Consider the following 21,745-nt stretch of genomic DNA (forward strand, 5'->3'; position numbering starts at 1 on the left):
AGCTGGAGGATAGGAGGGGAATTCCTCCTTTTAGAACTAGGGCTCTCAGACACCCAGCAAGCCAGGTGTCATGCTTCATCATTAGAGCCTGCTCCTCGTCGGGGCGGCGCTGCAATGCCCAACGGGCACCCTTAAAGGGGCTCCTTATCAGAGATCTTTTATTCCTTGCCGTAAGGGTGCAGTGGGGGGGAGGGGGCCTAGTCATGTGTAGATGTATGTGCAGTGGATTAAAATCGGTTAAGGATTCCTCTGCTCAACTTTTATTCTGTCAGGTACCTTACCTACATAAAACAAAAAAGGAGGGTAGTATGTTCTATTTCTTAGGTGAAAGAATTAACTACTCTGCTCCTTAGTGGTCGACATGTTTCTCGCCTAATAACTGCCTATTACAGATCATCTGCGATTCTTCAGGACCATGTGTAAAAGAAACAATATAGTGATAAACCAAAAAACTATCGACATAAAAAGTGGGAGGGCAAGTGCCTCAATTCTACTTGCCACTTTCCAAAACGCCTAGGGTGATCCTCCTAGGTGCTGGAGACCGCCTGTAATGCAAACAAAATCAGGGGTAAAATACATACATGCTTGCACAGAAACCCTGAGTTTGTGCGTGTAACTCATAGGGTTCTGTTTCAAAATAAAGTTGTATTTGAATAAAAACTGAGCTTTCATTCAGGGGGGAGGCCTACTCTTAAGGTGTCCCTCTGTTAGAAAAGACAGCCGTATAACACATGGGTAGCAATTTATTTATTTATTTATTTATTTTTAGAGTTTTCTATAGCGCGAACTTGAACCGATTAGGTTATCAGAGCGCTTTACATAGCACCAGTTCCGTTACATGTTATCACAGCAGTTTACATAGAATCAGTTACGTTACACATTTCAGGAACTTGAACCGATTAGGTTATCAAGGCGCTTTACATAGCACCCGTTCCGTTACATGTTATCAAAGCACTTTGCATAGAATCAGTTACGTTACACATTTCAGCACGTTTCTTTTTGTTTTAGTGAGTAGGGTATCTCTTCACACGGGGGAAGGTATACACCTGGCTATATTCCAACAGTCACACAGGCGACTAGTCGTTTACAGCTATAAATCTAAACACAGGGAGGGGATACACATGGATACAAATTATAACACCAACATCAACAATCTGCTAACACAAACAAATGTGCTACACTCACCTAAATTAGTGTGTGTGCTGGCCTCATCCAGTGCAGCCGTTACCTGGACACTCAATTAGTAGTGTCTCTAAAAACAGAAGGAAGAAATGGAGCTGACGAGGTGCATGTCGAGCAGGGGACACAATTGTGGTGGAGCACATCATTAATGACGACCGGGTTGGGTCACGTCACAAGTATGCGACAACTGTGTCTCATGTCAAAATACCAGGAGGTATCCGGCTCAGCAAGAAATGCAAAAGTCACGGGCGACTCACAGGGACTGGAAAACTGGAGCACCTAGAACCCAGAACCCAGTCTGGAACCCTGCCCATGTACAAGGACTCGACGCACTAGGCGGACCAACCTGCCCAACCGTGGTGACGGTGGTAATAACCGGATCATCCACGTCTCCCTGCTTTTTGATAACAATAGTAATTGTAACAGCCCCCCCCCGATATCCAGCGCTTTCCCTACTGTTGCACTCACTGGAGTGGGAATAGTAATTTTAACCCCTACGCTATCCAACACTTCCCCTAATGTTGCACTCACTGGAGTGGTAATAGTAATTTTTACCCTCCTGCTATCCTACGCTAAAATTATTTTATATTTTTTTATATTTTCGAGTTAATATATCTATGTATTAAAAAATAACAATACATGTTTATTTATTTTTTAAATTACATTAATTATTTATTAATTTTAAGGTTATTTAAGTATTTTTAAGATTGTTTTACTTAATTATATTAATTATTTTATATTACTTTTTAGACATTTTAAAAATTCTATATTTTACAAACTAGATTATTTACAACGATATTTTGGATTCAATATTTTTGTACCTACCTGTTTGGAGATAGGAATTCGATATTCTGGCATTCTATATTTTGTCATCGATATTTTGCCAGATCGATATTTTGCTCCTCGATATTCTGTCAGTGATCCCTATTACTCATAGTCTGAACATTAATACTAAGGCTACTACTCCGGTCACCAGCATTACTGCAACTATCAGTACTACTAAAGCTGCAGTGCTACTATTGCACATACTTGCAGACAAACTGCGACTTCTGTCCCAACCACTGTAGCTACTACCACTACTCTTGCTTTTAATACTGCTACTAGTACGATTACAGCTGCTAGTAGGACTGCTACTAATGTAGCTTATATTACTCCTGCTGCTTCTATTACTGTGTTTATTACCACTGCCACTTACTACACTGCTATTTGTGCAAATAGTACTACACATCTGTGATTGCTACTGCTTTTAGTGGAGCTGCTGTTACTACCACTGATTTTACTACTGCAACTACTAGTTCTTGTGGTGCTACTCAAGGCACATTATCTGTTACCAGAACTATTAAAACTGCTAGTCCTAATAGAATAGTATTTTTGTTATTAGTACCACTGCTGTGACCACTAGTACTTTACTGAGAATACATACACTGCGAATGCATCTACTACCATTGATGCCGCAGATGCTCCAATCAGAAGCCTGCTGCTAATAGCAGCACTACTATAGTAACCAGGGCCGGCTTTGGCGCTGGTGGTGCCCAGTTCAGCAATGTTTGTTGGCGCCCTCAATGATCACCGCGACCACGGACTCCCTCACTACCACCATTTAACTGAGCCTCTCAAGCCTCCATAACTACTCTTTCTCTCAGATGCATTTAATTAGTTATATAGCGCCACTCATACCAGTGTAGTGTGTCATAGCACTTTGCATCGCACACATTACATAGACAGTCAATCATAGTTATGTAAATCAATGTATAAGAAATGTTACATAGGCCACAGGGCTACAAGGTGTAGGAGTGACAGTATAGTTTGAGTCCTTGGTCTGGAGAAGCACAAACTCAGAATTTAAAACGTAACTCGATAATTGGGCGTTCTCTATAATAATATGAATCGATTTCTACCCAAATGAACCCCTCTTGCAACATTATTCTATCCTTTGCTTTGCAGTGTGCATGCACTTATCTGATGAAAGTTAATAGCTCACTGTTCTATATTAGAATTTTACCTTATAAATTGCAAGCAATAAAAGGATGTCTCTTTTAAAAGCAGTAACCCACTGACCTATTTACATTATGTGCACTTTGTCACATGCATGGTACATGTTCTTTGCAGCAGGCTTTTTAACCCTCTGCGCTACCGTAAAGTGAGTCAAAACTTCAACTAGATAATCGTCTGATATTTCTCTAGGAAGAACATTAATCACCAGAGTTATTTTGACATTTTTATTGTTGCCTGGAAATTGTGGGAGGCAAGGAATGTGTCAGCAAGTGCTTTAAAACCATAATATACTTGCAAACACAGCGTCCTTACGGAAGTCAGTGGCCGGTGCGATGGCACCTGTCGCACTGCCCAATAGCCGGCCCTGCTAGTAACTACTTCTATTAGAACCTATTCTACAAAACTAACACTACTCTGATTACTACAAGTTCCAGTACTACTATTACTGCTTCTGCTGCTGTGACTACTGATTACTAATAGAAGCAGTACTGATGCAACTACTACTGCAACACTACTACTATTATTTCTTTGATTCCTGCTAGTACTGCCACTATTACTTGTGTAATAATTACTACTGCTACTACTAGTACTGCTATAATTGCTACTTCTATTACTATCAGTACTAATTATATTCACTGCTTGATGTTGATGTTGATCTTTCCCAGCCCTCAGCACGGGGCACAGTGACCCTTGGGGCGCTTCCTCCTCAGGTTCTAATGCAGCCCTCCTCTGACCTCCTTGCTCTCCTCCACAGAACCTGCACCACCGCGGCGTAGTGAACCTGGAGTGCATGTTCGAGACGATGGAGCGGGTCTTCGTAGTGATGGAGAAGCTGCACGGGGACATGCTGGAGATGATCCTGTCCAGCGAGAGGGGCCGGCTGCCCGAACGCATCACCACCTTCTTGGTGACCCAGGTGAGAATTGAGGGCACCACTCTAGGGTGACCGGCCACAAGAGGGCATCACCACCTGCCTGGTAACCCAGGTGAGGATTGAGGGCACCACTCTAGGGTGACCGGCCACAAAGGGGCATCACCACCTGCCTGGTGACCCAGGTGAGAATTGAGGGCACCACTCTAGGGTGACCGGCCACAAGGGGGAATCACCACCTGCCTGGTGACCCAGGTGAGAATTTAGGGCCCCATTCTGGTGTGACTGTCCATAAGAGGGCATCACCACCTTCCTTGTGACCTAGGTGAGAATTGAGGGCACCACTCTAGGGTGACCGGCCACAAGGGGGGATCACCACCTGCCTAGTGACCCAGGTGAGAATTTAGGGCACCACTCTGGTGTGACTGGTCATAAGAGGCCATCACCACCTTTTTGGTGACTCAGGTGGGACTTGAGGGTACCATCCAGGGGCAACCGGCTACAAGAGGGGCAGGCTCCGGGCAGGCTCCCCGGACCCATCACCACCTTTCTTGTAACGCAGGTAAGATTTAAGGGCACCACCCGGGGGTGTCTGCACAAAAAAGAGGCAAGATGTATGAGCGCATCATGGTGGTCCAGGAGAGAATTAAGTGGACCACCCTGGGGCATCTGGCCAGAAGTGGGCCGGATGTCTGACCACATTATCACCTTCCTAGGGACCTGGGTGAGGATTGAGGGTGCAACCCTGGGGCAACCAGCCCAAGAGAAGCCGGTTGATCCAGTGCATGACCACACTCCTAATGCCCCAGGTGAGAATGGGACAACGGCCAAAAGAGGGGCTGGTGGTGCCGGTCAGAATCGAGGGCACTTCCCTGGGGGAGCGGCTAGTAGAGTTGCAGGAGTGCATTGTTACCTGCCTCTTTCAGCATGTGAGGCTCAAGGGCACCGACCAGTGTTGCCAGGTCTACAGGGAGAACAACATCACTGAATGGGGTGAAGGGCCCTGCAGCATCTACAAGATTTTAATTCAAAATTACAAACTAGTGGGATGATATGTTTGAACGTAGCTGTTTTGAGAAATGTCCCTTTGTTGAAGTAGTTTCTACTCTGTTCTGTTGTGTGTGTTCAGATATGTGCTGCTGCCCCCGTCAGCCGTGTGGCAGAGATGTGCCAATACCAGGGCTGGACTGGCCATGGTGGGCATATGATATTTCCCTGGGACGCTGGAAGGGTGGGGGCTCTCTTTGGAGTGGTGGGGGCCGATTTAGTTAAGCAGCAATACTTCACACTTGCACCCTCACACAATGCCACCCCAACCCCCGGGGGGGGGACGGGCAGATAAAATTGTCATGGCTGATTTGATTTGATTTATGATTTCTATATCACCCGAATCACCCCATCGGGGTATCTAAGCGCTGTGACAGCTAGTGGCCAACCAAGGAGAGTTTAGGACAGTCTCGTTTCGAGCAGTTTTATGAAAGTCAGGAAGTTGGGGCATTGACGCAACTGGGGGGGCGAGCGGGTTCCAGTACCTTGGGGCAAGATGGGAGAATGCTTTACCGCCCATGCGGGCTAATTTGATGCGTGGGATATGAAGGAATCCAAGGTTCTAGGTGGCATATATCTGACCAGTTTTTTGGTCAGGTAGCTAGATCCCATATTGTTCAGGGATTTGTGAACTATACAGCATATTTTGAATTTTACTCTTTGTTTCACTAGAAGCCAGTGAGGTTCTTGAAGTAACGGAGCAGCTGAGATTCTGGGAGGGGCGTTTTTCACCAATCGGGCCGTGGTGAATTACTTGTAGTTTGCCAAGGGAGGATTCCTTGGCAGAGATAAGTAGAGCATTGCAGTAGTCCAGGCGGCTAAGGATTAGGGCCTGTACCAGGGTTTTACGTATGGATGTTGGTATAAGGGGGAAGACTCTGCAGAGGAGGCCCGATGCGCGATAGCATGTTCCTGTGGTATGGTTAACATATTCTTCTAAAGTATGTTTCTGGTCAAGTTTCACCCCTAAGTTTTTCACTACATTTTTGGGGGTGGGGGTGGGGCTGACCCCAGTTCCTCAGGCCACCAATTGGAGGCAGGGCCGGACTAGCGATTGCGGGCATCGGGCAATCCCCCGGTGGGCCGCAAGGGTGGGGGCCAGTTTTGGGCCCCTGGGGGCCGTTTTTGTTACAGGACCGTTTTTGCAGCATAGCTGCAAAATCGGCCCTGTAACAAAATCGGCCGAAAACCGGCCCCAGCAAAGAGCTTGGTTGCTTCCCCAGGGGGCGGCCGAGCACTTTGCCAGGGCCGGTTTTCGTTCCCAGACCAGCCCTAGTTGGGGGACCATTTCGTCATTGCTTCTCCAAACAGCATGATTTCAGATTTTTCAGTATTTAGCTGGAGGAGATTATCCATAGAGCAATGCCTTTCATACCCTCTGAGAAGGTGAATTGGATGTTCGTGTCTGTTTTGTCAAAGGAGAGCAGAAGTTGCGTATCATCGGCGTAGGAGATAGGGATGAAGCTGAGTTGCCTCAGTAGGCCAGCCAGGGGGGTAACATAGATGTTAATTAATGTGGGGCTCAAGTATGAGACCTGCGGTACCCCCCTGGTGACTTTGGTGGTTTGTGAGCTGAAAGGGCCTAAGTTTATGGTTTGCGTTCTGTTAGTGAGGAAATCGGTCAGCCATTTTAGGGCTTTCCCTCGTATGCCTATGTCCTCGAGTCGCTGGAGTAGAATCTGGTGGGAGATGGTGTCAAATGCTGCGGATAGGTCGAGAAGCACCAAAAGTACTGCTCGACCTTCATCCGCCAGCATACGGATGTTATCTGTTACTTCCACCAGGGCTGACTTGGTGCTGTGTTTTGGTCGAAATCCTGACTGTGAGTGGTCTAAACGATTTGAGGATTCAACAAATCCCGACAGATATTTGTTGACATGTTTCTCTAGGAGTTTGCTGCTTAGAGGAATTAGAGAAATAGAACGATAATTAGAGACCTCATCAATGGAGATCCTCGGGTTCTTCCTAATGGGGGGGATCGGTGCTGCTTTCCACTTCGATGGAAGGCTGCCTTCTTCCATAGATCTATTGAGAATAGAGCAAATGGGCGCAGCAAGCGTCTTTGATAGGAGGGCAGAGGGTTTAGCAGGTGTGGGATCTAGGGGAGATCCAGAGTTGACCACTTACAGCAATGATTCCATGGTGATTGCAGTCAAAGCTGGAAAGGATTCCAGGGTTAGGGCATCGGTGGTAATAGGGGAAAGGTCTGTTCTAGGGCCCGACTGAGGATAGGGGCTGGAGCTGATCTTTTGATAAATGGTTTCAATTTTCTCCGAAAAGTGATTTGCGATTTTGTTAAACGGAGTTTGGGAGGCGGCTACTTTGGTGTGACAGGCCTTGGGGTTGATAAATGAGTTCAAGACTTGGAACAAGGTACGAGAGGAGTTTCCAGCGCTTTCAAGTTGTACTATGATGTGCGTTTTCCGAGCGAGTTGTATATTTTTGTGATATGCTGATAGTGCCGTTTTGAAGTTTTCCTTATCTTGCGGGTTTTTGGAAAGGCGCCATAGCCCTTCCAGTTTCTTACATTGGCATTTTTCAGATCTTAGATAGGGGGAGTACCATGGGGTCTGGAGACGTTTGATTTTGGCCGGTTGTGATTTCAGAGGGGCTAGACAGTCAATAGTGGTTATCACTTTCTGCTTTCTGTTCTCAGTCCAGCCCTGGCCACTGCAGTCTCTCAGTTCAGGCTCGTATACTAGGATCACATCTGGACACTGCTGACCATTCCATCCTGATGGAAGTCTCGGCTCGGAGTTTGGGGTATAGAAGGAAGGGTGTTCGATTGGTTCAGGTCCTTCCTATGGTTATTTCCAGAGATACTGCCCCCCCCCCCCATCTCATTCTAAAGGGCAATGATAGCTGCCATATAAGCAGGGTTCTGCATCCTCCCATCCCGGTCACGCCTCAAAGGTCACAGTCAGCTGCCATATAAGCAGGGTTCTTCACTTTCACGCACTTATTTAACCTACATATCCTGCCTCTTACTTCCTTATTAGGATTATTTGGGTTACTGTTTTGTAATTACGCAGGTCACAGCCAGATTATTATCCATATATACCTGTAATATCAGGATTCTCCATATATACCTGTAATATCAGGATTTTCAATATATACCTGTAGTATCAGGATTTTCCACATATACCTGTAATATCAGAACTCTCCATATATACCTGTAATATCTGGATTCTCCATATTTACCCGTAATCTCTGGGTTCTCCATATATATGAACCTGGGTGCAAAGTGCAAAAAAAATTCCACTGCACTACGCAGAGCTACGCGAGCGGCAGAGTACGATAGAAAATGCAGTTTGCGGTGATTGCACTTTACTTATTGCACAGAAATGGTAGCAAAATAGCTTGATTTGATAAGCTTTAGCCGATTACCTGCTCCCCCTCTTTACAGCAGCCCAGGGCCACTCCCAGCCGAGTATTGACGCTGTGGAGTCGGTCCCGAGCATTAAATTAGCGGCGGCCATCTTGGGTGTGGGGTAGGATCGAGTGCACTCTACTCACACTTAAAAGGGGTCCCAGAACACCTAGCAATTGATTGCCTGATTGTTGAGCACCTCCTGAGGCGGAAGCCGGGAGGCTGTTGCATGAGATTGTACATTTAGCACTGTGTTACTTTTAATCTCGTTTTTTAAAGTGTATTTGCAGCCAAAATCAGCGTTTTTACTTATTGCACAGAAATGGTAGCAAAATAGCTTGATTTGATAAGCTTTAGCCGACTACCTGCTCCCCCTCTTTACAGCAGCCCAGGACCACTCCCAGCTGAGTATTGACGCTGTGGAGTTGGTCCTGAGCATTAAATTAGCGGCCGCCATCTTGGGTGTGGGGTAGGATCGAGTACGCTCTAGTCGCACATAAAAGGGGATGGGCATGCCTTCGCGCAGCAAACGCGCACAGCGGACGCGCCTGACCCGTGCCGGAGTCGAGCCATAGTCAGGCCCGTCTATGTCCGTTCACGTCCGGCCGAGTCCAGGGGCCATAATCCCTGGCCCAGGTCCTCAGTATTCCAGAGAAACCTTACTTGCATTAAATACTAACACCAGTCTCTTATGCCCGCACATATTGGATACTTTGAAACAGGAAAGATTGCTGAAAGATACAGCTAAGCCACCTACTAACAAGACTAATTTGAAGAGGGAACTTGGTAAAGTAACCTCACAGAGCATTGCTCTACTTAATACACGATTCAGAAAAGGGGGTGGTGATGAACAGAGTGTCTGAATTAAGCAGACCACTCTTACCCAGTCCAAAGATCAGGGCTTGATCCATCACGGTTATTTATCTCACTGCACCATCCCAGCTCAGAACCTGGCTATATGCAAATCAGTCTGTCTCTGGCCCAGTGCATCATGGGAACAGGGCAGACTAAACTACCAAGCCAATTCTTCACCAGAAAGGAGACAAGCTACCGGGGACCGGTTTCTGGCATTTCAGCCGTCTTCGGCCCGGCTTGCTTGAATCCTGAGTGTGCAGTGAGAAAGGGACTCATGTCTGAGTGTACCCTGCCACACCTATAGTGGCCAAAAACGATTCAGAAAAGGGGGTGGTGATGAACAGAGTGTCTGAATTGAGCAGACCACTCTTACCCAGTCCAAAGATCAGGGCTTGATCCATCACCGTTATTTATCTCACTGCACCATCCCAGCTCAGAACCTGGCTATATGCAAATCAGTCTGTCCCTGGCCCAGTGGATCATGGGAACAGGGCAGACTAAACTACCAAGCCAATTCTTCACCAGAAAGGAGACAAGCTACCGGGGACCGGTTTCTGGCATTTCAGCCGTCTTCGGCCCGGCTTGCTTGAATCCTGATGGTGCAGTGAGAAAGGGACTCATGTCTGAGTATACCCTGCCACACCTATAGTGGCCAAAAACGATTCAGAAAAGGGGGTGGTGGTGAACAGAGTGTCTGAATTAAGCAGACCACTCTTACCCAGTCCAAAGATCAGGGCTTGATCCATCACCGTTATTTATCTCACTGCACCATCCCAGCTCAGAACCTGGCTATATGCAAATCAGTCTGTCCCTGACCCAGTGCATCATGGGAACAGGGCAGACTAAACTACCAAGCCAATTCTTCACCAGAAAGGAGACAAGCTACCGGGGACCGGTTTCTGGCATTTCAGCCGTCTTCGGCCCGGCTTGCTTGAATCCTGATGGTGCAGTGAGAAAGGGACTCATGTCTGAGTATACCCTGCCACACCTATAGTGGCCAAAAACGATTCAGAAAAGGGGGTGGTGATGAACAGAGTGTCTGAATCAAGCAGACCACTCTTACCCAGTCCAAAGATCAGGGCTTGATCCATCACCGTTATTTATCTCACTGCACCATCCCAGCTCAGAACCTGGCTATATGCAAATCAGTCTGTCCCTGGCCCAGTGCATCATGGGAACAGGGCAGACTAAACTACCAAGCCAATTCCTCACCAGAAAGGAGACAAGCTACCGGGGACCGGTTTCTGGCATTTCAGCCGTCTTCGGCCCGGCTTGCTTGAATCCTGATGGTGCAGTGAGAAAGGGACTCATGTCTGAGTAGACCCTGCCACACCTATAGTGGCCAAAAACGATTCAGAAAAGGGGGTGGTGATGAACAGAGTGTCTGAATTAAGCAGACCACTCTTACCCAGTCCAAAGATCAGGGCTTGATCCATCACCGTTATTTATCTCACTGCACCATCCCAGCTCAGAACCTGGCTATGTGCAAATCAGTCTGTCCCTGGCCCAGTGCATCATGGGAACAGGGCAGACTAAACTACCAAGCCAATTCTTCACCAGAAAGGAGGCAAGCTACTGGGGACCGGTTTCTGGCATTTCAGCCGTCTTCGGCCCGGCTTGCTTGAATCCTGATGGTGCAGTGAGAAAGGGACTCATGTCTGAGTATACCCTGCCACACCTATAGTGGCCAAAAACGATTCAGAAAAGGGGGTGGTGATGAACAGAGTGTCTGAATTAAGCAGACCATTCTTACCCAGTCCAAAGATCAGGGCTTGATCCATCACCGTTATTTATCTCACTGCACCATCCCAGCTCAGAACCTGGCTATATGCAAATCAGTCTGTCCCTGGCCCAGTGCACCATGGGAACAGGGCAGACTAAACTACCAAGCCAATTCTTCACCAGAAAGGAGACAAGCTACCGGGGACCGGTTTCTGGCATTTCAGCCGTCTTCGGCCCGGCTTGCTTGAATCCTGATGGTGCAGTGAGAAAGGGACTCATGTCTGAGTATACCCTGCCACACCTATAGTGGCCAAAAACGATTCAGAAAAGGGGGTGGTGATGAACAGAGTGTCTGAATTAAGCAGACCATTCTTACCCAGTCCAAAGATCAGGGCTTGATCCATCACCGTTATTTATCTCACTGCACCCTCCCAGATCAGAACCTGGCTATATGCAAATCAGTCTGTCCCTGGCCCAGTGCATCATGGGAACAGGGCAGACTAAACTACCAAGCCAATTCTTCACCAGAAAGGAGACAAGCTACCGGGGACCAGTTTCTGGCATTTCTGTGCTGGGATGGTGCAGTGAGCTAAAAAACGGTGATGGATCAAGCCCTGATCTTTGGACTGGGTAAGAGTGGTCTGCTTAATTCAGACACTCTGTTCATCACCACCCCCTTTTCTGAATAATTTTTGCCCACCACAAGCGTGGAAGGGTATACTCAGATGTGAGTCCCTGGCTCATTGCACCATCAGGATTCAAGCAAGCCGGGCCGAAGATGGCTGAAATGCCAGAAACCGGTCCCCGGTAGCTTGTTTCCTTCCCAGTATAAGAATTGGCTTGGTAGTTTGGTCTGCCCTGTTCCCATGATGCACTGGGCCAGGGTCAGACTAATTTGCATATAGCCAAGTTCTGAGCTGGGATGGTGCAGTGAGCTAAAAAACGGTGATGGATCAAGCCCTGATCTTTGGACTGGGTAAGAGTGGTCTGCTTAATTCAGACACACTGTTCATCACCACCCCCTTTTCTGAATAGCTCATTGCACCATCAGGATTCAAGCAAGCTGGGCCGAAGACGGCTGAAATGCCAGAAACCGGTCCCCGGTAGCTTGTTTCCTTCCCAGTATAAGAATTGGCTTGGTAGTTTGGTCTGCCCTGTTCCCATGATGCACTGGGCCAGGGCCAGACTAATTTGCATATAGCCAAGTTCTGAGCTGGGATGGTGCAGTGAGCTAAAAAACGGTGATGGATCAAGCCCTGATCTTTGGACTGGGTAAGAGTGGTCTGCTTAATTCAGACACTCTGTTCATCACCACCCCCTTTTCTGAATCTACTTAATACACGTTCCCTATAAAAACATAATCTGGAAGTGTTCTCTCTGCTCCAAGAAGACAACTTAGATGTCTTGGGGGTTACGGAAACCTGGTTAGAAGACTCGTCCATGCCCGACTTGTGAGCAGCACTACCCCCCAATTTCAGTGCCACTATTCACAACAGGAAAGATGGTAGAAAGGGGGGGAGGAGTCGCCCTTCTATATAAAAGATCTTTAAAATCCAAGATCATCTGTGCAGAAAGTCTGGAAGGTGCGGGTATTCTGGGAGTCAAGCTCTGCTCCACCACCAACTGCTTGGTGATACTCCTCGTTTACCGCCCCCCAAGGACTTCCCCAGCTTTCATGGAACCTTTTCTGGGTCTGGTTCATGACCTACGAACTAGGTATGAGGGTCTCATGATTATGGGAGACTTCAACCTCCACTGGGAGGAATCCCCCAAAGACACTATGTCAAAACAGCTTGATGAAGCATTGACTTCGTTAGACCTAATCCAGAGGGTGACTGGTCCTACTCATGAGAAAGGTCATACACTAGACCTGATCTGGACGTCAGTCCCGATGCTAGGCCCTATTACTATATCTCCCTGCATATGGTCGGATCATCACCTGCTGCAGGGTAGAATAGTATTTCCAGGACAAAGCGCACCGCACACCGCTGAGTGGCAGGTCGTGAGAAGGTGGAACACAATCAACACTGACACACTTATCTCCACTCTAGAGAGACTACCACCTCACCTTAATAGACAACCAGAGGATGACACTGAGACAGCCAGTCTCAAACTATCACGAAAACTGGAAAGCGTCATTGAGGTGGTGGTACCTGCACGAAGGGTTAAAATTGGAGATAAGGAGAAAAGTGAACCATGGTTCAATGAGGCACTAAGGCAATTGGAACGCCCCCTGCGTCGGTCAGAGAGAGCCTGGCGCAAGGGGTATGATTCTGACAGTCAAACCTTATATGCCAAAGAGTTAATTACTTATAAACAAGCTATTAGGGCTAGGAAAGCTGAGTTTTATGAAAACAGAATTGCAACCTCTCCTAATCCCCAGAAAGAAATCTTTAAGGTTCTGTCTGAATTGAGGAAAAAGAAGGAACAGCCCCCCTCCTTCTCACAAGAAGACTGCCAAAATTTCAGTCTTTCTTTACCACTAAGATTGTTGATCTTCTGTCCGAAATTAAGATGACCCCCAGATTGGACTGTCCCGATACTCCGACCAAAACGACCCCAACAGTCACCTAGCCCCTTACCTCAATACCCTTACTCACTAAGGAAACTATTAGAACAGTGATGGGCCGAGTTAAATCAGGTTCACCGGCGGACCCGTGTCCCCCAAGGGTCTTTAAACAAGCATGGTTAGGGCTAGAGGACGACATACTATCACTCCTGAATAGCTCGCTCATAACTGGACAGGTTCCATCCAACTTCAAGGAGGCTCGCCTGATTCCCCTCCTGAAAAAGGCAGGGGCTGATACCAAGATCCTGAAAAATGAAAGGCCCATTTCACAGCTACCGTTCCTAGCAAAAATCCTGGAACAACACGTATTGCCCACTCTCTCTCAACATCTAGAAAATAACTCTCTACTAGAGCCCAACCAGGCTGGTTTCAGGGCCCTCCATAGCACAGAATTGGTCATGCTTTCCGTGCTGGACGACCTGAGACTTAAAGCAGACAGGAAAAACCCATGTGCCCTGGTGCTGCTAGACCTCTCCGCGGCATTCGATACGGTCAAGCATGACCTATTGTTGTCGCGGATGTGGGACCTCGGTATTCAGGGCACCGCCCATGCCTGGCTGACATCCTTCCTGGAGTCACGGGTCCAGAGAGTGCAATTGGCTAACCTGGTATCGGAGGCAGTAGGTATCACATGCGGAGTCCCTCAGGGCTCGGCATTATCACCTTTATTGTTCAATGCCTACCTGCAACCTCCCATCTCAACATTAAATCAGATGGACTGCAGTATATACAACTATGCCGACGATACGCAGATTATTATTCAAATTGACAACTGTCCAATGGCATACCAGAGAATGCAGAACATTCTAAAATTCACCGTGAACTGGATGACGACCAACTCATTAAAAATAAATCCCGATAAGACCGAGGTGTTGGCGATCACAACGGCATCTAGCCCCTGAAACGACCTCCTCTGGCCTACCGAATTAGGGCCATCCCCAATACCAGCTGAAGCAGTAAAAAGCTTGGATGATCGATGCAAACCTCACCATGTCTGCCCAAGTCTCAGCCGTAGTGGGCACTTGTGTGGGGCTAATGAGGTAATTGCGCAAACTATCCCCTATCCTGACGGTAGACACGCTTAGAAGAGCAGTATCAGCACTGATCCTGGCATGCCTGGATTACGGCAACGTTCTGTATGACAATATCCCTCAAAAATTGTCGAGCAAACTGCAGATAGTCATGAACGACGCCGCCAGACTGATCTTCAACAAACCTAGAAGGACTCAGGCTACTCCCCTCCTCCATAAACTCCATTGGCTGCCGGTGAAACAACGGGCCAAATTCAAGGGCCTATGCATAACGCATAAAGCACTGTACGGACAAGCCCCAAAATATATCAAGAAACGTTTAGTTCCATACGCCCCAAGCAGGAATTTACAATCAGCAGACGCTGCTCTACTGATTTGTCCGCGTTTTAAGCTATCCTCCTTTGGAGGGCGCACGTTTTCCCATACAATTCCCAGTGCATGGAACAAACTGCCAGAAAGCCTGCGCAAAGAAACAAACCTTTTATCTTTCAGAAAAAAGCTAAAAACGGTGAGGAAATATAAATTTTATGGTCAAGATGTGTTCCCTAGCGCGTACCCCACCGTCTCCATGTACGAGTTAAAGTGCATGTAACTTCCCTCCTGTACCAGCTATGAAGACGCAAATACATTTGCGTCCAACGTTAACATGTCCTCTTTCAGACCCACCATGAATGGGTTGAATGGTCCGTTCCTAAGTATGCTATGCCAACGTCTTTTTGTAGTGTACTTCTACGTTTTTCAGCTCTGGCTGAGTAGGCCCTGAATTTCTGCCACCGAGCCTCTTCTTTGGCTTCTGACTCCAAGGGCCTCTGCCCAGGCTGCCTCTGTACCCGTGAACTCTGACTTACTTTCAGCGCGGCCCCTCGCGCTCAGCTCAGCCTGCTGCCTGCCAAGATTGACTATAACCTTCGAGTTATCTGTTCCGCTCCCCGAAAATACATTCCTGCCTGCTAGTTTCAGTAAACATTCCTCCCAGCTGCAGAGCCAAAGGGCCGGCCTGTCTCTGTGCAAGTAATTCAAGTAATTCATAGCCCTCGTTGCCATGCTCCCAGGGAAGGCCCACGCTTCTCATACAGACACTAAGGCGCTTATACACGCACTCACTGCAAGTATAGAATAGCTTCTGCCCTAGAGACCTTTCCGCCCAGATAGCCTAGTTCCTAAATATCAGATACCAGATATGATAGAAGCACAAGTTGATCTGACATGCCAGACTTCTGTCTCTTTCCGTCAGTGTAAATGTCAAGTCCCCTGCACCCTCCAGCTTCACGTCAGTCACACGTCATGCAGCTGCGCGCGCATCCAAGCTTCCGATTTCTGCTGACATTGCAACATTTCTGTTAGTGCCACCCCTTTCGTGACACCTACCTGTGACGTTTCTAGCACACACCTCTAGTTCACGCCTCTTGATTACGCACTTGTACCACGTGTATCCTGTTATCTTGTCTTCTCTCAGCTGTTACGCCTCCTGCACTTTTGCTTATGGCATAAATTAAGTATATAAGCTATGTACTGTTAATAAAATGTAGCGCTCTATCCCTTCTGACACCCCTGTGGTGGTCAGAACATGATATCCTGGCCATGACCATTCCTTTTTAAGGAATAAAACCCCTAAGAACTCTAACACCACGGACTCTGTTTTCTTCTTCCGATCTGAGTTATTATTGATTAAGTACTTACCTTGCATAGAAATTAAGAGAGTAAATTAATTATTTACGTCATTTGGCGCCCGAACAGGGACCCCTCCCCCACCTCACGCGCCGGTTGGCGCATTGCAAGCTCTGTCCCCTGCCATCAGTTAGATGGACCATACGCGTACCGGCAGGATTTCCTGCATCTCCCTCTGACCCACGGAGGTGACGAAGACTGCGATCAGTGCCCAGACGAGGCGGTGAGGAGTGCGGAGGATCCCGACCAGAGCCTAGTCGAAAGAAACAAGGTCCGAGGTGTCAAGAGGCCCACCAGGTTTCCGAAGTTTTCCGAAGTTTCCCGAAGTTTTCCGAAGTTTCGAGTCGAGTCCAGTCGAGTTTTCCGAGGCCTTCTGTTTTCCGTGCTTCCCGGTGAGTACCATTGCTGGGACGTATCTAGACGGGTTTGGGTACACAAGTCCGGTCTGCACTGTTTTTAGGCAGTGTATCTGTACTGTTTAGCAGTATATCTAGTATTCCGAATTTCTGCACTGTTACAGCAGTGTATCTGTACTGTTTAGCAGTACATCCGGTATTGGGGGTAGTCATCTATGTCTCAAATGTCTCTTTATGTGATTAATGTTGTGGTATGAATGTGACCGTTTTATGTGCATTATTGTGTTTTCTTGTATAACTAGTTATATTCAGAATTTAGTATCAAGGATCGCGCATTCAGTATCGAGTAGGCAAAATGCCGTTTTTCAACAAGTGAAAGCAGATAGGAACTAGGAAAGGGATGTTAGAGGAAGAAATTCCTATCCCCCCTAGGGACACTCCAGGTAACTTTATGTATAATAAGCATGGCATAGATGCCATATTGTATCTATAATTATGGACCGATTATACAAAACACCTAGACGAGAGACACAGATGGCCAGTTAATGGAACATGGGATGCCGAGTGCATCATGAAGGTAGAAGAGGCATTACGGAAAAAGAAAGCCAGACAATCTCAGAAAGACGCCATAGAATTCTGGCGTAAGGAATCACATAAACGTGCTGAAAGAGCACTCCGTAGAGAAGACAGACTTAAAGAATCAGATAGAGCTCAAGAAAACGAATTAGTTACTGAAGGAATCCGAGTAAAAACAGAACAAATAGATCGCATCCGAAATAGCCAAGTAAACGGCATGTATCTTATGGCCGAGGGTACACCTGACGCCATTTCAGAAATACCGAAAAATCTGCCGCCACCACTGGTTCCAACTAAAGTAACTCATAGGACCACTAAAGATATATTCCTGAATTCCTATCTAGAAGATGTAGCTCCCGCTTACACCAATCTGCCTGTCCGCGCCCTGCCTACTGACAGGGACGAGGGTGGCACCCCGCCCCCAAATCATGCTCCGCCAGTACCACGACAGACCTCCCCCGTTCCACCAGCTCCGCCACTTCCCGCACCCAAGATTAACCTACCGAAGCAAATCCAACCTGATCCTACTAAACGACAAATTCAAGTTCAGATCCAGACTCCCCAGGGAGATAATGCCCAAGCGTCCGCCTCAGGAGGTGCGACTGCGGGTCCTCGGACCCCGCCATTAACACGCAGATTCAATTTCAGGGACACACAGAGTCCTCTCACGTTCCAGTCCCCCCGCCTTGATGCATTCAAGGAAAACATGTCCGTTTGCAGATATGATCCAGTACCCGGAAAAGACGACCTAATGATATTGGCATCACTACGGTTAAGATCTGCTACTGATATCTTGCTATGTTATGTAGGTATGAAGGAACGTCTAGATAGAATATACGAGTTTGTTCAGACAGGGAAAGACCCTGACAGCATCAAGGATGCCATGGAGAAACAGAAAGTTGACATTCAAGCACAGATATTACGATTTTTCATAAACTGTCTAATAAGAGAACGAGATAGGCCTGAGACAGATCAGGAGGAAATAGAAGCACTCCACAAGTGGGGTCAAAATATATCGGAAGGAAAACATGATAGACAGAATTGCATAGCTAGCATGTACAAGAAAATAAGAAAGACAGTAATAGAGATACACGAAAAAGAGAAAGACAAAGCTCCCTCCGAGGAGGAAGAAGAATCTGAAGAACCAGAAAAAGCTGCAGATACTATAGCATATGTAGGTAAGGGAAATTACCTTAGAAAGGGAATCCGTCCAGAAAGCAAGAGAGTTTTCTTCTCTGCCTTGACAAATCCGAATTCTGCTGAGCATCAGTTCCAGGAAACTGATAAAAGGCTTCGAGATCGAGTTGGGTACCACGTACTCAATTCTATGGATGAACAAGAACTAGCCCGATCAGCTGTATCATGGGCCGAAAATGCAGACATATATAATGATGACACGGTAGCGCAGACATTTCTGAACCTCTCCCCCGACGAACAGAAATTAGCAGGTGTATACATGATTCAGCACCTCCTCATCAAATACCGAAAACATTATTCTGATCCAGGTCCCTTACACGAAACACTAGAAGCACTACTCATGGATAGATGGAGAGGTTTAAGCACCAAATTAATTCAAATAATTCTAGAACAACGACATAGATATAATACCTTTGTAAGCTCTGAATATGTTCCCACCCCGCCCCCAGAAAGGAAAATGTATCACATACAACGCCTGAGTGGCGTTGAAAGTCAGAACCCCTTACGAGAAGTGCACCCTGTTATGGGTGAGGATCGTGTCTTGAAACGCGTGTATGTACACACGCCTCTGACTAAGTTAGAACTGTTAGAAATGAAGAAACTAGTCCCGTGCCATGATAAAGACCCTGCAGGTTTTCACAGAGAGCTTAAAGACATGTTACTGATGGGGGATTACACGTATGATGATATCATGAAAATGTTGAAGGTATTATTGCCCACGGGTATCTTCGAGAAGTTGAAGGAAAAGGAATGGGAGGTGGGGGACGCAAAGATTGCATGGGCAGAAATAGATGGAAGAAGAAAGAAAACGGGTCCCAGGGGTAGGCCTTGGGGACAAAACTAAAGCATTACCAGGTTTGATAGTACAGGTCCTGCCCAGATTATTGACAACTAGAAAGGAAGATTGGGACGCGATCTCGTCCTGTAAACAGAAACATGATGAAGATACTAGTGACTTCTATTCAAGATTCGAGAAATGTTTTATTATTAATAGTGGCCTCAAACCAAGTAGCGAGTCATATCCGCATCTTTTTGTATCAAAGTTAGTCGAGAATTCCCTACCGTTAGTTAAAAACCGAGTGTACAAGGTTGAGAGTACATGGCAGGCGAACACGCCATCACAGATGTTACAGATGTTACAATATCACCAGAACAGAATTAGAGAAGAGCAAGATCAGGAACAGAAACGTATGAAAGACACGAAGATGAAAATGTTAGTAGCTCAGACGGTCCCAGCTGATGGTCACAGAAAAGGTGGGACCCAGACAAGTCACCCTACAGCTCCCGTTAAAGGGACATGTAACTACTGCAAGCAGCCAGGTCACTACGTACATGAATGCCCAGTTCTGTAACATAACATAGCGACAGGTAAAACTAAAGAAAGACCGCATCCGCCTAGACAAGACCATAACCAGCATCAGCCTTCACAGAATACACAGAATACACAGCCTATGCATACTTCTTCAACTCCAGCACAGACAGTAGCGGTACCACAGCCACAGCCCATTGCCGCGTCTCAGCAAGTCTCACAACAGATGTATCAGTATGCCCAGTCCGCATATCCAGATTATCCCCGATATACATGAAACAGCCTAGAGAGGGAAGGTGATTTGCCTCTTATTGAGATTCCTGTAGATCAAGAAGGTCCTTATGTACACAGTCAAGTATTGGGAAAAGATAGAAAGTTTTTAATTGACACAGGGGCAAGTCGCACCACAATCAGCCATGATGAAGTTCCAGGGGCACCCCTCTCAGGCTCACAGAATGTTTCCCTGGGTTTTTCAGGACAGCCCATTGTAAATGAGGTATCGCAACCAGTCCCCCTGGCTGTGGGTCCATTATCACGTATTACAGACTTGTTACTCACGAAATCATGTCCAGAAAATCTGTTAGGAATTAAAACATTGAAGGCTCTAGGAGCTATAATATGCTGTTCCCCAGAGGGAGTTAGACTCTTTCTACGGGATTTTAAGGGTCATTATGTTTTGCGAGAATTCGATGTCAGATTAAAAAATGTGCCAGATTACTTGTGGGCAAAAGGCCCAACTGATGTGGGTTGTATGCACATTACACCATACCGTGTTACACTCAAGACAGGTGTGGTTCTACCACGAATCAGACAATACAAGTTACCACCCGATGCTGTAGTGGCTTTACTGAAAATCATTGAAGAGCTCATTGCCCAAGGAGTGGTCGTAGAGACCGACTCCAATGTCTGTAATTCACCCATCATTCCGATTCTTAAACGTACTGATCCCAATGCACCGCCAGTATATCGGTTGGTGATTGATCTTCGAGAATTAAATAAATGCATTATACCACAGTTCCCTGTGGTCCCCGATATCTCTTCCTTATTGACTGCTATTGATTCAGAAGCAACGTTCTTTACTGTAATTGACCTCAAGAACGCCTTCTTCAGTGTGCCCATTGATCCAGAGAGCCAATATCTCTTCGGATTCAGTTTAAATGGACGCAGTTTCAAATTTTCGCGCGCACCTCAAGGATTCACAGAAAGCCCCAGCATCTATAGTCAAGCACTGAAAAGACAACTAGATTGTATTCAAATGCCAGTTAACACCGCTTTACTGCAATACGTCGATGATCTACTGATCACCGCACGAAGTGAGCCCGAATGCGAACAAGCATCACTGACAGTTTTACATTTCCTGGCAGACAAGGGACACAAGGTATCCCCTTCAAAGCTACAATTCTGTGTTCAGCAAGTTGTGTACTTGGGTCACTTGCTGTCCAAAGTGGGGAGACAGCTCACTCCCGATCGCATTCAGTTAATTGTAAATATGCCGCAACCCCAGACACAAAAGGAAGTGCGGGCCTTCATAGGCCTCACCTCGTACTGCAGACAATGGATTCCTCAATATGCATTTCTAGCTAAACCACTCATTCAGTTAACAACACAGGAGGCAGCGACTTCGACTGCCCTCCCTTGGACTCAGGAACACACACAAGCTTTTGAAGAATTAAAGAAAGCCTTATGCCAAGCACCAGTTTTAGCGACACCATGTTACAGCAAACCGTTTACACTTTTTGTTACAGAACGTGATGGTACAGCGTTGTCTGTCCTCACCCAAGATCAAGCAGGTTCACATAAGCCTTGCGCTTATTTCTCAAGTACATTGGATTCAGTAGCCCAGGCACTCCCTGCGTGCTTGAAGTCAGTAGCAGCAACAGCACTAGCAATCAGACAGAGCGATTCAATTGTTTTAGGTCATCAGTTAACAGTACAAGTACCACACTCTGTAGAGGTTTTGTTAAACAGAACCCAAACTCAGCACTTGACTATAGCAC

The 21,745-nt window shown here is 46.8% G+C and overlaps 1 protein-coding gene across 1 annotated transcript in view; it reads left to right on the top strand.

Annotated features, from left to right (window-relative positions):
* The window catches only part of PRKD1 (protein kinase D1), a 929,258-nt gene that overhangs the window by 862,214 nt on the left and 45,299 nt on the right, over positions 1-21,745 (top strand). The window contains exon 14 of the mRNA XM_086936991.1: positions 3,932-4,093. Within this exon, the coding sequence (XP_086793117.1) occupies positions 3,932-4,093 (162 nt within the window). The remainder of the gene's footprint in view (positions 1-3,931; positions 4,094-21,745) is intronic.

The sequence above is a fragment of the Lissotriton vulgaris genome, chromosome 9 (assembly GCF_964263255.1).
Source record: "Lissotriton vulgaris chromosome 9, aLisVul1.2, whole genome shotgun sequence".
In the NCBI taxonomy this organism is placed as follows: domain Eukaryota; kingdom Metazoa; phylum Chordata; class Amphibia; order Caudata; family Salamandridae; genus Lissotriton; species Lissotriton vulgaris.